The sequence below is a fragment of the Rhinoderma darwinii genome, chromosome 2 (assembly GCF_050947455.1).
Source record: "Rhinoderma darwinii isolate aRhiDar2 chromosome 2, aRhiDar2.hap1, whole genome shotgun sequence".
NCBI lineage: Eukaryota > Metazoa > Chordata > Amphibia > Anura > Rhinodermatidae > Rhinoderma > Rhinoderma darwinii.
In genome coordinates this window covers 275,216,352-275,230,423 of record NC_134688.1, presented here as the reverse complement: position 1 = coordinate 275,230,423, position 14,072 = coordinate 275,216,352, and the positions used below count along the sequence as shown (strand labels likewise).

Below are 14,072 nucleotides of genomic sequence, written 5' to 3'. Positions count from 1 at the left end.
GGCAGAGGCAGTGCGATGCTCTTGGAAATTTATTGCTGGGATACCTTGGGCCCTGGCATTCATGTGGATATTACTTTGACATGTACCTTAAGTATTGTTGCAAACCAAGTACTGCAACTTTGCAACAGTATTTCCTAATGGTCGTGGCCTCTTTCAGCAGGATAATGTGCCATGCTGCCCCACTGCAACAATTGTTCAGGAACGTTTTGAGGAACATAAGCTCAAGGTGTTGACTCCAAATTCCCAGATCTCAATCCGATTGAGCATCTGTGGGATGTGCTGAAAAAACAAGTCTGATCCATATCATACCATATGTAATCATCAGATGTGAGCCTAGTCCTTAACATTGAAAGGTTAAAAAATAACACTTTTTTCTACAAGACCAAGACTAATGTACTGCTAAGAATGTATTTGATGTATTGTCCTTGACACAATGGGGTATCTTGATTTACTGGTTGTTCTCGGTAGAACATTTCCTGCCTTGCATTTACTGCAGATTTGAGTGAATTGCAATATTAACTATTTGCGACTTGTCTTCTCATTTATCAGAGGTGCATCAAGTTGTGACGGGATCCTACAGAAAAATTTGGAAAGGGGCTCCACCGATCTATGTCCATCATCAATAGCATATGAGCCCAGAAGATTGAAAAGCTATGATTATTACAATAAATTGATTCATACACACATGAAGGTGAGGACTTTCTCTGACACTTTCCCTGGACCTTCTCTCTGTCTGTGTGATTTCCCTTCCTTCGTCTTTCGGCAATCAGATTTGCTTTTCTTCTGCCTCTTGCATACTGTATGGTTTATCTGCAGCATAATAATAATGAGATTATGGCAATATGGAAATATTTATGTTACTAAAAACAATATGCAAAGAAAACGGCCATTCTTATCATGGTGTTTTTTTGCATCAGTGTATTTAGATTGGGGAGATGATGAGAATTGTGTCTAATCTATTAAAATGTGCTCGCCTCCTAATAAATATAGTGCATTTGGAAATGGCTGCCTGTCTGAACATTTTTTTTGAACGAAAGTTGAAAGGAAATTTTTCAACTGTGTCACAAATTCATTATGCCTACACAAAGTTGTGCACTTTACGCAAACACTAGCGTAAACAGATTAATAAATGCGGTCCATTCTGCATAGGCATTGACAAAGGTTTTAAGATATATAAAAAAAAGGCTGGAAATCAGTGGCTGTCTATGATCAGAGGTGTCACCAATGTAACCTACTCACATTTTGAAGTGTCATGGATACATGTGGGATTTGGAGCTCACCTTTAAGCATAGCTTTTAAGGGTTTTTCAGCATCTCAATTTATGGGCATGCAACTGAAGAAAATGATTGTCTCTCAAGGATATATACTGTGTAGGTATTTCTGTACTTGCATAAGACATATCTTATTCTTGGTGTGGAGGAAGAGCTGATAAATGACATTGATTCTTTTTGATCATTGCCATTATTTTTATTTTATGCTAACATGTGAAGAGGTGACTATAGTAGAAACTATGCATTATGAAGTAAATATCTATGTACATTATATGTTGATTGTTTGAAGTATTTTAACTTTTAGTGGCGTACATGAAACCTCTACTGGGAAATTTTCTATTCTATGTATTGACCAGCAACCTTGAGTGCCTTACTTCCCGTTATTAAAGTCATGTGCTGGTCCTCTTGGTCTAGTGAGAGTAGCTAGGCACAACCCTATTGATCATTGGTAGCTGTTACTGTCCCTTGTACCTCCTGAGAAACTATACTTTTTTGCTGTACTTTTTACTTATCACTGTACCTGCTGCATTTCATCTATTATTGGCTTAATGTTTGACCAATTCACTGCTGATAATAATAAAAAACATACACTTGAAAGTTTCTGTTCTCTGCTGGATTTCTAATGATGCCGAGCCTACTACAGTACTACACTGCTGCTGTGTGACCATTTCTTCCTCTATTTTCCATCTATATTTATGTATACACATAATAAAATGTATGTTTTTAACTTGGCAGGAAGACTCGATGTAGCTAACCCAATTTTTGGACAGTTTATGGGGTAAAATACTAAAGACATGCACGGCGACCAGGGTGTGCTGTTGGTTTTGCTGCTGCTTCCCCTTGTAGCAGAAGGTAAGCCAGTTTATGCCTTCGTGACTGCAGCGAGGAGATACTGTAACAAAAATATGTGGGAAATATGGCTCCAACAATATCACCATACAGTGCCGTTGGCATGACAGAAAAAACAAATGTCATCTAAAAATGCAATGTTCTGCATCGCCTTCAAACATGTAGGGCATTATTGGATAGAATGTAAAACAACTGCAGGTAACATTGTTACCATAGCCTCAAAATAATAATGTCGCACCTCTTCTTATGTAATCTGGGAGTAAAAGAAAAAGGCCCAGTATGGACCCATACTGTATGCCTCCAATTTCATACTGAGGTATACTGAACTTTTTTTTCTCTCAGATTAATGTGGAGTCTGCCAGAAGAAAATGATATGGCGTAACATGAAGTGCCTAGTAGGGAACTGTAAGGAATCTGTGTGCCACCTCACAGTCTCCATGCACATCTCTCTGCTGTATGTATGAGGCCTTAGACTGCATTAGTATAGTAAGTATAGTGACTTTGTATTGGCTCCTTAGTATTGCTTATGTGGGTAAATTTATCTTTTTAGAAAAAAAACAACTTACAATCCATTTTTATTTGTAAGTTATTTAATTTAGTTAAAATGGTTATGTAGGTACCAAAAAGTATTCGCAGTGTACTCACTGCAGTATATGAGCAAACTGCTAGTATACATTCCGGTCACCTGTCGTGCTGATTATGAGATTTTAATAGATTTTTATAGTTTACCGGTTCCCAGCCAGCGTTGTAAACATCTATTAAAACCTCATAATCAGTGCGACGGGGGACCGCAATGTACATTAGTAGTGTACTCACATACTGCAGTGAGTACAGTGCTAATAATTATCGGTCTCCACATAACCCCTTTAAGTTATTTGTTAAATATTTATTGTAGAGCTATGCTACACGGTCCACTATTAAAGAAAACCTGTCACCAAGTTTATGTTGCCCTATCTGAGAGCTGCATAAAGTAGTGACAGAGACCCTGATTTCATCACTGTATTACTTTTTTTTTTATTTATTTTTTTATTCAACACAATGTGAAATTTTAACAAGACTACAATCGTTTTTAAAACGAAGTATTACAATACATTCTTTATAACACAATATGACTTTTAAAGCTTTTACCACTACCCTTAAAATCCAGCCCACCCAATCCCCACACACCCTTACCCATCCCAGGATGGGCGTGGAATCAAACTACACAAAATTACTAAAAAGTGCTCAGAAATAGAATCACTGCCATTGGCCCCAGAAACTATTTTTAACATTAGTCCAGACGGTACTGTTATTATTTTGTTTTTCTCATCTTGTGATTGTTTTCACAATATGGATCCATGCTTCTACAGCCAGAGGAGTGTTAGAGATCCATTTTCTGACAATCTTAAAGGGGTTGTCCGAGATACCAACATTTTTTCAAAAACTGTGTCATATATTACCCCTTATACAGACAACCTAAATAAAGCATTATTTTTAAAAAAAAATCTACTTAGCACATTTCTTCTTTGAATTTAGCACAGTTTGTTTACATGCAGTTCAGCTCTGGTTTGTTGATCTTTCCTTGTTATGAAACTTTTTTCCCGTGCACGCTCATTGCAGGCTGCAATGAGCGTGCACGTAGCTTCCAAGAGTTCACGTGAGCTGTCCCTGCTCCTCCCCGCTGACCTCCTTCACTGGATTGTCTCCTTGCTGACATTCTTGAAGGATGGTGAGCAAATGTTCTCCCCCCATTATGTTTTATTTCTCTTTTCAGGTCTATAAACCTCTTCGTGTCTCCCCTCACCCTCGTCCACCCTCACCCTAACCCTCGCCCACCCTCCTCTATCTCACGTCTCTCTCCACTAAGGCTATGTTCACACAGAGTTTTTTTGCCGGAGGAATATCTGCCTCAAAATTCCGTCTTGAAGTTTGCGGCAGATTTACCTCTCCCTGCACGTTGATTTTTGCGTCATTTTTCCCGGAGTTTTTTGTGCGCTGTTTGCGGTTTTGTTTGCCGCTTTGTTCGGGCCGTTTTTCGCTTCGTTTATCTTGGCATTTTTTGCTTGTTTGTTTGCGTCTTTTTTTGCTGTGTTTTCCGTTGCGTTTATCGTAGCCTTTTTCGTATCGTTTCTTTTTTTGCATCGTTGTTTGCGGCTATTTTTGCTGCGTTTTTCGTTGCGTCTTTCGTGGCGTTTTCCCAGTAGTTTTTCACGGCGTTCTTTGCCTCTTTGTTTGCTGCTTTTTCCGCGATGTTTTTCGCAACGTTTTCCGTGGCGTTTATCGTAGCCTTTTTTGCGTCGTTTTTCGCCTCTTTTTTTTGCGTCGCTGTTTGCGGTTTTTTTTCTGCGTTTCGTTGCGTCTTTCATGGCGTTTTTCCTATCGTTTTTCGTGGCGTTTTTTGCCTCTTTTTTCGCGGCTTTATTTGCGATGTTTATCGCGGCGTTTATCGTAGCCTTTTTGGCGTTGTTTTTGCGGCTTTTTTTGCTGCGTTTTTCACGTCGTTTTCCGTCATGTTTTTCGCCCACGGCAATTGAGCGCCGCGGGCATAAAACAACGGAAATACGCTTTCTCTGCCTCCCATTGAAGTCAATGGGAGGTCAGAGGTGTAAACGCCCGAAGATGGAGCATGTCGCTTCTTTTTCCCACGAGGCAGTTTTACTGCTCGCGGGAAAAAGACGCCGACGCCTCCCATTGAAATCAATGGTACGCATTTTCGGGCCGTTTTTTACAAGTTTTGCTACGCTGTTTCCGCTTAAAAAAAAAACAGGCGGAAACATCCCCGTAATTTCAGCCGTTATGGACGCCCTCGTGTGAACATACCCTAACAATGTAGGCTTAGATACAGGACCCCAGAAGATCTTATCTAGTTCAGGACCGGGCTATTTTGCGCCTTCAGGACCAGACACCGTTTAGCCATTTTTAGCACGTGTTAGTTAAATGGCTATAACTTTTTTATTTGTTGGGCTAACGACGTGATTTTTGCGACGTTTTTTCCGTAGACAATGCAGGTTTCTTTTTTTTTATCATTTTTATACACACCTTTTTTGGCATTTTAGAATTTTCTTTCATAAAGTTTGAAAATATTAGTAAAAAAAAAGCTTTTTTACGTTTCAGCTATTTTTTTTTGGTAATAACATAGTTTTACCCTAAAATAGACCTTTTATTTGTGATCGTCATTGTCTACCGTAAATTTTAATATATTACATGTCTATATTAGGGTAATTGGGTCAGCGCTAGCGTTACAACAATGATTGGCGGGGGGAACGGTATTTTATTGGGGTGGGTATTTTATGTGTATTTATTATTGTATTTTTTTTTGCACTTTACTTTATTATTTTTTTATTACTATGGTCTGTCCCCCAAAGGTCAGAAAAGACCTTTGGGGAACGTTATATGTTTTTTTTCTTTCTTTTACACCATGTTTTTCCACTGTAACTGGAGCTGCACAGCAGCCCCAGTTACAGGGGAAATCAGCCCTCTCATAGTGACGATTGTCACTAATAGGGCTGTGCTGGGTCTAGTAAGACCCAGCAGCAGTCTGCCACTAACGGCACCCGGTGATCATGTGACCAGTCACATGATACCGGGAGGACTAGAGACAGCGCCGCGGGGCCGCTGTCTCTATTCCTATACACAGCGTTCATTGAGCGCTGTGTAAAAAGACATCGGAGAAGACAGAAGCAGCTAAAGCTGCTTCTGTCTTCTCCTCAGGGTCCCCGGCAGTCACTGACAGCCGGAGACCCGACATACAGCTGCCCGATCGCGCGGGCAGCAAGTTAAAACCCGAGCCGTAGAAAGTCTATAGCTCGGGTTTTAAGGACCCTGACCGCTGGCCGTAAAAATACAGCCAGCGGTCGGGAACCAGTTGTTAAACAGTGTACGGTGTCCCGCGGGCCGCAGATAACAGCCTCAAGGGCTGCATGCGACCCGTGTGCTGCATAGTGTTGTATAATTCCCTATCAAAGCCTACTATGTGTAGGCTTTGATAGGGGAAGAACTAAAAGTACAGAGGTCACTGTACCTTTCTAGTCCGCGGGTGCCGTCCCTCTTCACTTTTTTCACTGTGAACATGCATAGGCGCGTTCACAGTGAAAAGATGCATAGGCTGGGCGGGCGGGCACGCGCAGAAACGTCACGTCTCCAGTGACGTGTCGTGTCCCATCCGAGGTCTCGCTGGGGCGAGACCATGTGATCGGGACACGACACGACAGTGGAGGAGGAAGAAAACGTGACGTCAGAAGACATGTGATCGGCAGAAAAGAGCTGCCAGAACGGAGAACAGAAGCAAGATTGCACAGGTAAGTATATTAGGGAATACTTAATGTGTGCATTGTGTGTTTAACTTTAAAATAAAAATATATCTCGGACAACCCCTTTAAGTTTAGCGATAAACAGTAACTTTATTAAACCGTGTTTTTCTACATTTAAAGCAGAATCATCTCCCAGTAATACTAATTAGGGAGAGTAAAGAATATCCACTTCCAAACGGTCCGAAATTTCTTTAAAAATTGCTTCCCAGAATTTTACAACTGCCGAGCAGCTCCAAAGGATGTGCATATAGTCGGCCTCCACTACCCCACATCTGGGACAGTTAGACAATATTTTTTTAATCAATTCTATTCAGGAACACCAGAGTAAAATAAAGTCTGTGAATTATATTAAATTGTATCAATTGGTGATTCCTGTTTAATGAGGCTCTGCTAATATTTTTTTTTTATATACAGGGTGGGCCATTTATATGGATACACCTAAATAAAATGGGAATGGTTGGTGATATTAACTTCCTGTTTGTGGAACATTAGTATATGGGAGGGGGGAAACTTTTCAAGCTGGGTGTTGACCATGGCGGCCATTTTGAAGTCGGCCATTTTGTATCCAACTTTAGTTTTTTCAATGGGAAGAGGGTCACGTGACACATCAAACTTATCGAGAATTTCACAAGAAAAACAAAGGTGTGCTTGGTTTTAATGTTATTTTATTCTTTCATGAGTTATTTACAAGTTTCTGACCACTTATAAAATGTGTTCAAAGTGCTGCCCATAGTGTTGGATTGTCAATGCAACCCTCTTCTCCCACTCTTCACACACTGATAGCAACACCGCTATATTAAAATTTTTGACCCGGATAGATCACTTTTATTTTATTTTGTAGTATTACATTCCTTTTATCAAGGAATAACAGCGAGGATTTCGCCCAATAAATTTCAAGACCAGAAAAAAAGTCAGACTTTTGGCTATTACATACTCCAGTTTACCCTCTGGATCTTTTAGATTCATCACTGTATTACTTACTTTACAATAATCAGCAGTTTTTATAAAATTCTCTTTATCTCCTTATTTATGAGTTGCGGCTATTCCTGCCCTCCTGTTGATAATTAATGTCTTTCTCCCTATTCACACTATGGGGAGAGAGCTGCCAATGAGTGGCAGGTGGGTGAGGCTAGCCGCAGCTCATGAATATTGAGGACTACAAAGAGCACGCTATGTAGTCCCCGATATTCATGAGCTCCGTGAGCCACGCCTACCTGCAGCTGATTGGTAGCATTCTCTCTAAGCACAGTATTAAAGCTGCGGAAGATAAAGTGATTTTCATAAAAAGTACTGATCATTGATAAGTAATACAGCGATGGAATCCGGGTCTCTGTCACTACTTTATACTGCCCTCAGAAAAACCTGTTGACAGACTACCTTTAAGAAACTATACTATAGAACAATTCTGTATTTTCTGTTTCAATTAATGGAATGCTCCGGTGGAGCTACAGGGTTGCCAACCTCCACTTCAGTAATTTCTGGACAACTGAGCTAAAAATCACGGACAGACCAAAATTTTTACGGACACATTACAAAATCATTGCCTGTGCACTGCGGAGTGTGCTAGGAGTAACTCACCAATCACAGCTTCGCTTGTAGCTTTCCCCCGCTAACTCAGGTGATGTTTTCTCTGATTAGTCATTCATTTTCCCTTTTTTTCTCCATCTGGCCCAGACCGTTATGATGACTTATTCCAGCCACGACTTGTCTCTGCAGGATTTAACACACAGACATGTTGATTTCTCGCTTTTCCAGCACCATTCTCTAAACAAATTCGTAATCCACAGTGCCCCAGACATTAATAATGATCCCTTAGTGCTCAACACAATAAAAGTGCCCCCTCAGTAACTGTGCCCCCTTCGTGTCCCCTGTAGATAGAGCCACACACAGCACCCCCTTGTAAATAGCTCCACAGAGCCCCCCCTTCTAAATAGCTCCACACAGGCCCCCCTTGTAAATAGCTCCACACAGCCCCCGTTTGTAAATAGCACCACAGCCCCCCTTGTAAATAGCTCCACACAGCCCCCCTTTGTAAATAGCACCACAGCCCCCCTTGTAAATAGCTCCACACATCCCCCCTTGTAAATAGAACCACACTGCCCCTTGTAAATAGCACCACACAGCCCCCCATGTAAATAGCTCCACATAGCCCCCCTTGTAAATAGCTCCACACAAGCCCCCCTTGTAAATAGCTCCACACAGCCTCCCCTTGTAAATAGCTCCACACAGCCTCCCTTGTAAATAGCACCACACAGCCCCCCTTGTTAATAGCACCACACAGCCCCATTTGTAAATAGCTCCACACAGCCCCCCTTGTGAATGTCTCCACACAGCCCCCCACCTTGTAAATAGCTCCACACTGCAAACATAGCAAAGTGCGGTAGTGGTAGCTTACCGCTCCCACTCTTCGCTCTGCCTGACGTGACTCACCGAGGACGTCATGCGACGGAGGTCCTCTTCTTACTGGGTTCGGTGACGGCCCGGGAGTGGACCAGTCCAGTCACCTGACCTGAATCAACTGACCTCATGTCGCTGACGTGAGGTCAGATGACTGGATTGGTCCACTCCAGGCACTGACCTCACTTGGCAGCATATTTTCAGACTCCGCTGTCAAGCAGAACCTGAAAATATGCCAGGCCGCGGCCTTTGCACTGCGCATGTACATTATGGCACATGCGCAGTGTAAGGATGTCACGATACCAGAATTCGGACTTTGATACCGATACTTCGTGTAGTATTGCGATACTCGATACCAAAACGATATTTTTGCCAACAATAATAATTGTAAAAAAAGTTCTTCCATTTTCTGATATGAGGCAGGTGGTGTCATGAATTTTAAACCTCCACGTGCCTCACATTAATAGTAATTAACTCCATCATGTGCCTCAGTCATAATAAACAACATTGGGTTAATGGGTGAGGTATGATGGGGTTAATTTACTTTTTAATTTTTAAACGTCAATGTACTGGCATATATCTGTATGCAAGTACATTAGCCTTTGTAGTGATTGTACATAGGCAATTGTTAGGACATACCTAAGTATGCCCTAACAACAGGAAATATGGTAAAACAGCCCTGGGGTCCTTTGATGGAACCTGGTCTGTCTGTCCATATATGGTATGGCCCTCGATCATGTCACGGGAATTCCCTGTGACACGATCCATAGGGCATCCCCCTTCTCATTTTCCCCTGAATACTGCGGTCAGCTTTGATCGCAGCATTCAGAGGAATAACGGCAGAGATGTGAGGTTTCTCTGATCTCCGCCGTTAAAGCTGTATAATACAGCTATTGCTCCGCTCCTGACAACAAGTGCACGCGCGTTCAGCATGAGGTGATGTGGCTGGCGCTGCACTAATGAGCGGCGGCGCAGGCACCGAAGACAGAGCATGGGGGTGTTTTGCAGTGCGCCCACATTGTTCTGTCTTCAGTACTGCTGCTCATTAGTGCAGTGCCGGCCACATCACTTTATGCTGACCACGCGCGCACTTGTCAGTACTCAGGATCGGGGCAATGGCTGTATCACACAGCCGCAGCCTCGCTCTCATACATTCATGTATTACTATACTAAGCTGTGCGGCCGCACAGCTTAGTGTCAAAATACATGAAATAACCGTATTGAAACATTTGAGTGTGTACGGTAACAAAATAGTATCGAAGTTTCGATGCATCGTGCATCCCTAGCGCAGTGCAAAGTTCCGGGAGAATAAAGGTGATGTTTTCTGCCGGACGCTACGTACGGCAGAAAAAAACACTCATTTTTGCAGACTGCCATTGACATTGAGAGGGGGAGGCAGGAGGATAGAGCATTGAAGTGTATATATATTCTTGTTATAAGTTGGCTGGGTGACTTAAAGGTGTTGTCTAGTTTCAGAAAATTAATGCTATTTTTTGTATAATAAACAGTTTTCCAATATAGTTTCTGTATTAATTTCTCACGGATTTCAAGATTTCAGCCTAAAGTTATTCAGTATGAACATTCATTGTTTGCTAAAGTGGATAGAATTCTATCCATGGTCATGTGATGTACACACAAGTGCTGGGATCATTACATTTACAGTATGTGTATCAGAGCTTTGTCTTCAAACGATCCCAGCACCTGTGTCCATCACATGACCATGGACAGAATTATATCCACTGGAAATAAACAATGAATGTTCCTTCTGAATAACAGCAAGCAGAGATTTTTGAAAACTGTAAGGAATTAATACATACAATATATTGGAAAAATTATATAACTTTTAATTATACAAAAAATAACATCAATTTGCTGAAAGAAGACAAACCCTTTAAGACAGTTCTCCATAACCTTCTCTAATCACCATCATGGTTGATCATCCCTTTTTCACAGGGACACAACAGTAGATCTCACATACTTGAACATCCCAACCAGAAGGAGCCTGTTACTCTCTATCTGCTCCTGTATATATGGATGTTGGTTATATAGCTAAGGTTCCTGTATATCACCTAATTGGCCAGAATTGGGACAGTTTCTCCAACTTTTGTCCTCTCAGAGGACTTATGTGATGATGTTTTCTGTCCCTCACTCTAAGATACAGGAACTCGACCTGTCGAGTGTGTATCCTCTGGCACAGTTGGGGAGGCAGTTTTCACAGAAGTAATTATAAGATGCACAGTCCTTTCTTTGGTTGAACAAATCTCTGGATTAATAACTTAACTGATTCCTTTTGTGCTTATTTTAATGTTTTCCTGGGTTCAGAATGCACTTTTTTTAATTACCATACAGTAATCATATTGTATCATCTCCTTTTATAGGTGTCCAGTCCTGTCACATTTCTGTAGCTTCTTCAGTTATTCAAATTGGTTCTCCTCTGTCGGCTTCCTGTGACTGCCCTTACTTAAGAAATGAGACATTTGAAGTGATTTGGAAAATTGATAATGATTTAATTCCAAGCAATCTATACAATAGTCAAGCGGGCACAAGTTCAGTGTACTTTACAAGCTTCAACAAGACCTTAGGATTGCTTCAGTGCTACGTTAACAATAGTGATGGACTTCAGCTCGTGGATCAAATTACCATTAAGGCTGGATGTGAGTTTTATTTTAATACAGATTTAAAGAGGTTCTTCACCTAAGAAATGGAATGCTGTCAGCAAATTACTATAGTCTTCAGCTCAAGGCAAAACTGGCATTGAATTAAGGGCAGAGATGGAGCAAGAGTCTTGCATTACCCATACCCTACTTTTCTCTATCTCTTAGGGCGGGTTCACACATAGCGGAATTTCACTTAAATTCCGCTGCGGACACTCCGCAGCGTTAATCCGCAGCGGAGCCGTTTCTCCATTGACTTTCACTTTAATTTAGCAGTGTTCGTTTACACGATGCGTACAATTCCGCTGCGGAGCATAGGCTGCGGAGCGGAATTTGGTGTCCGCAGCATGCTCTGTCTGTTGCGGAGCAGTGGCGGACTGGTTGCGGACTCATGGCGGAATTTCTCCATTGACTTCAATGGAGAGTCAAAATTCCGCAATGAAGTCCGCAGATCTTATGTGTGCTGCGGAGCGTATTGTTTTTACTACCATGACATTTCTTCATTCTGGCTGGACCTATGTATTTCTAGGTCTACAGCCAGACTGAGGAAGTCAATGGGGCTCCCGTAATGACGGGAGCGTTGCTAGGAGACGTCTGTAAATAGTCACTGTCCAGGGTGCTGAAAGAGTTAAGCGATCGGCAGTAACTGTTTCTGCACCCGGGACAGTGACTACCGATCCCAATATACATGTATCTGTAAAAAAAAATATAAGTTCATACTTACCGAGAACTCCCTGCGTCTGTCTCCAGTCCGGCCTCCCAGGATGACGTTTCAGTGTAAGTGACGGCTGCAGCCAATCACAGGCCAAGCACAGGCTGCAGCGGTCACATGGACTGGAGCGTCATCCAGGGAGGTCGGGCCGGATGCCGAAAGAGGGACGCGTCACCAAGACAACAGGCGGTAAGTATGAATTTATTTGACTTTCACTAGGGAAAGTGCTGTCCCTTCTCTCTATCCTGCACTGAATAGGGAGAAGAGAAGCACTTTTCCTGCAGTCCGCAGCGGCCAGTCCGCATCAATTTTCTGCACATTTTGTGCAGATCCGCTGCAGAATCTGCAACGCAGATTCTGTGCGGCATTGATGCGGACAGTTGCGGAGGAATTCCGCCATGTGTGGTCATGCCCTAACTGCCATATTAGATTTTTGGATAAACAGAGTTTTATATATACTTATATACAGTAGGTTGAAATAGGAGTTCAGATGGAGCTCCTCTTTATTTTGTACCAACGACAGCTCAAATTAAGTTAAAAAAAATAATAAAAAATTTATTTTTTTATTGGTGCACCTTTTATGTGATGTTTAACCTTTGACTATGATTAAATTGTTTCATCTGGTAATACATCATTATAAGTCACACATTGCAGGTTTTGTTGCAGAAATTTCTGCGATTGAAAATCAATTCCATTTATCTGAATGTGATTGTTTCTACAGCAGGTGCATGGATGCATGCAACAATAAATGCACCTGTTTGCAGGAACAACCAATGGAAATTATCGTAGACATTTCTGCAATAAAATCTGCTGCGTGTGACTGCATTCTAACAGTAAAGTGAAACCACTTTCAATTCTATGACATTTGTTGTATTATTTCCCTCACAATTAAACCCCAGCCCAAGTTGGTCACACTTGCGGTTACATAGTTCCATAGTTAGTACGGTTGAAAAAAGACACATGGTCCATCAAGTTACTATGGTCACAATAGTGGTAGTTGCTTATAAGTGCAGAGACCTATCCCAGCAGTTTCTCTAAACAGGTTGTGCTGATGGAAGATATAGTAATGTTTGAGCAATGTAAGATTGCTCCAGTATTAGAGGGGGACAAAAATAAAAAAAAATAAAAGCGTCTGAGGAGGAGCCAAGAGACTTGCATAGTGAAATATAAGTGTAAAAAATCTATATAAAATAAGTATAATAAGAAATAATGAAACAAATATAGAGCTACACATTGTTAAATCTGTAAATGTGTTGACTGTTTTACCTTTCTTAGTCCTCCAGGGGCCATGGCAACCTATTGGTGCCCCATATATGCATGGCGGGGCATTGATGGGGTGACAGAGGGAGCTCCCTTCCTCTGAAGCCAATTAGATGCTAGGATTGACATTGACCATTGAATATAAGGGGTTAATTGGCCGGGCATACCATTACGTCCTATTGCAGAAAAAGGCTGCAATTAGGATGTAATGGTATGCCCATTTGCGCGAATGGGTTAAGCAGGCTAGAATTTGTTTGCTATCTCTGATGTAAAAGTGACAAGTCTTGCCACTGTGTTCAGGGAAACCCCTGACCAGGCTTAAAGGCTTAAAGGCCTAAATGAGCAATTTTAATTTTTTGAGCAAATTAAATATGTAAAGTTGTTAATAAAGTAAAAATAAAGTTGCTCCATACAGGAGGACCATGAAGTATAATATGTCATATATCACTTATGTCAACAATTTCACTATTTTACAGTCCGCCCAACTCCACCGACCAACATCACCTGCTTAATGAACATTTCAAAAAACATTGTGAACTGCACATGGCAACTCCAGAACGACTCCCTCTTGGAAGAAAATGTTACAATGTCAACTTTTAAGTAATATTTAAGACTAGGAACCGATATTCTCTATTTGTAA

The 14,072-nt window shown here is 41.5% G+C and overlaps 1 protein-coding gene across 1 annotated transcript in view; it reads left to right on the top strand.

The window, feature by feature from the left end:
* The first annotated feature begins 562 nt into the window (after nucleotides 1-562).
* The window catches only part of CSF3R (colony stimulating factor 3 receptor), a 45,413-nt gene continuing 31,903 nt past the window's right edge, over nucleotides 563-14,072 (top strand). Inside the window, exons 1-4 of the mRNA XM_075850537.1 lie at nucleotides 563-691; nucleotides 2,007-2,123; nucleotides 11,185-11,460; nucleotides 13,909-14,032. Coding sequence (XP_075706652.1) covers nucleotides 2,066-2,123; nucleotides 11,185-11,460; nucleotides 13,909-14,032 — 458 coding nt within the window. The 5' untranslated portion in view covers nucleotides 563-691; nucleotides 2,007-2,065. The remainder of the gene's footprint in view (nucleotides 692-2,006; nucleotides 2,124-11,184; nucleotides 11,461-13,908; nucleotides 14,033-14,072) is intronic.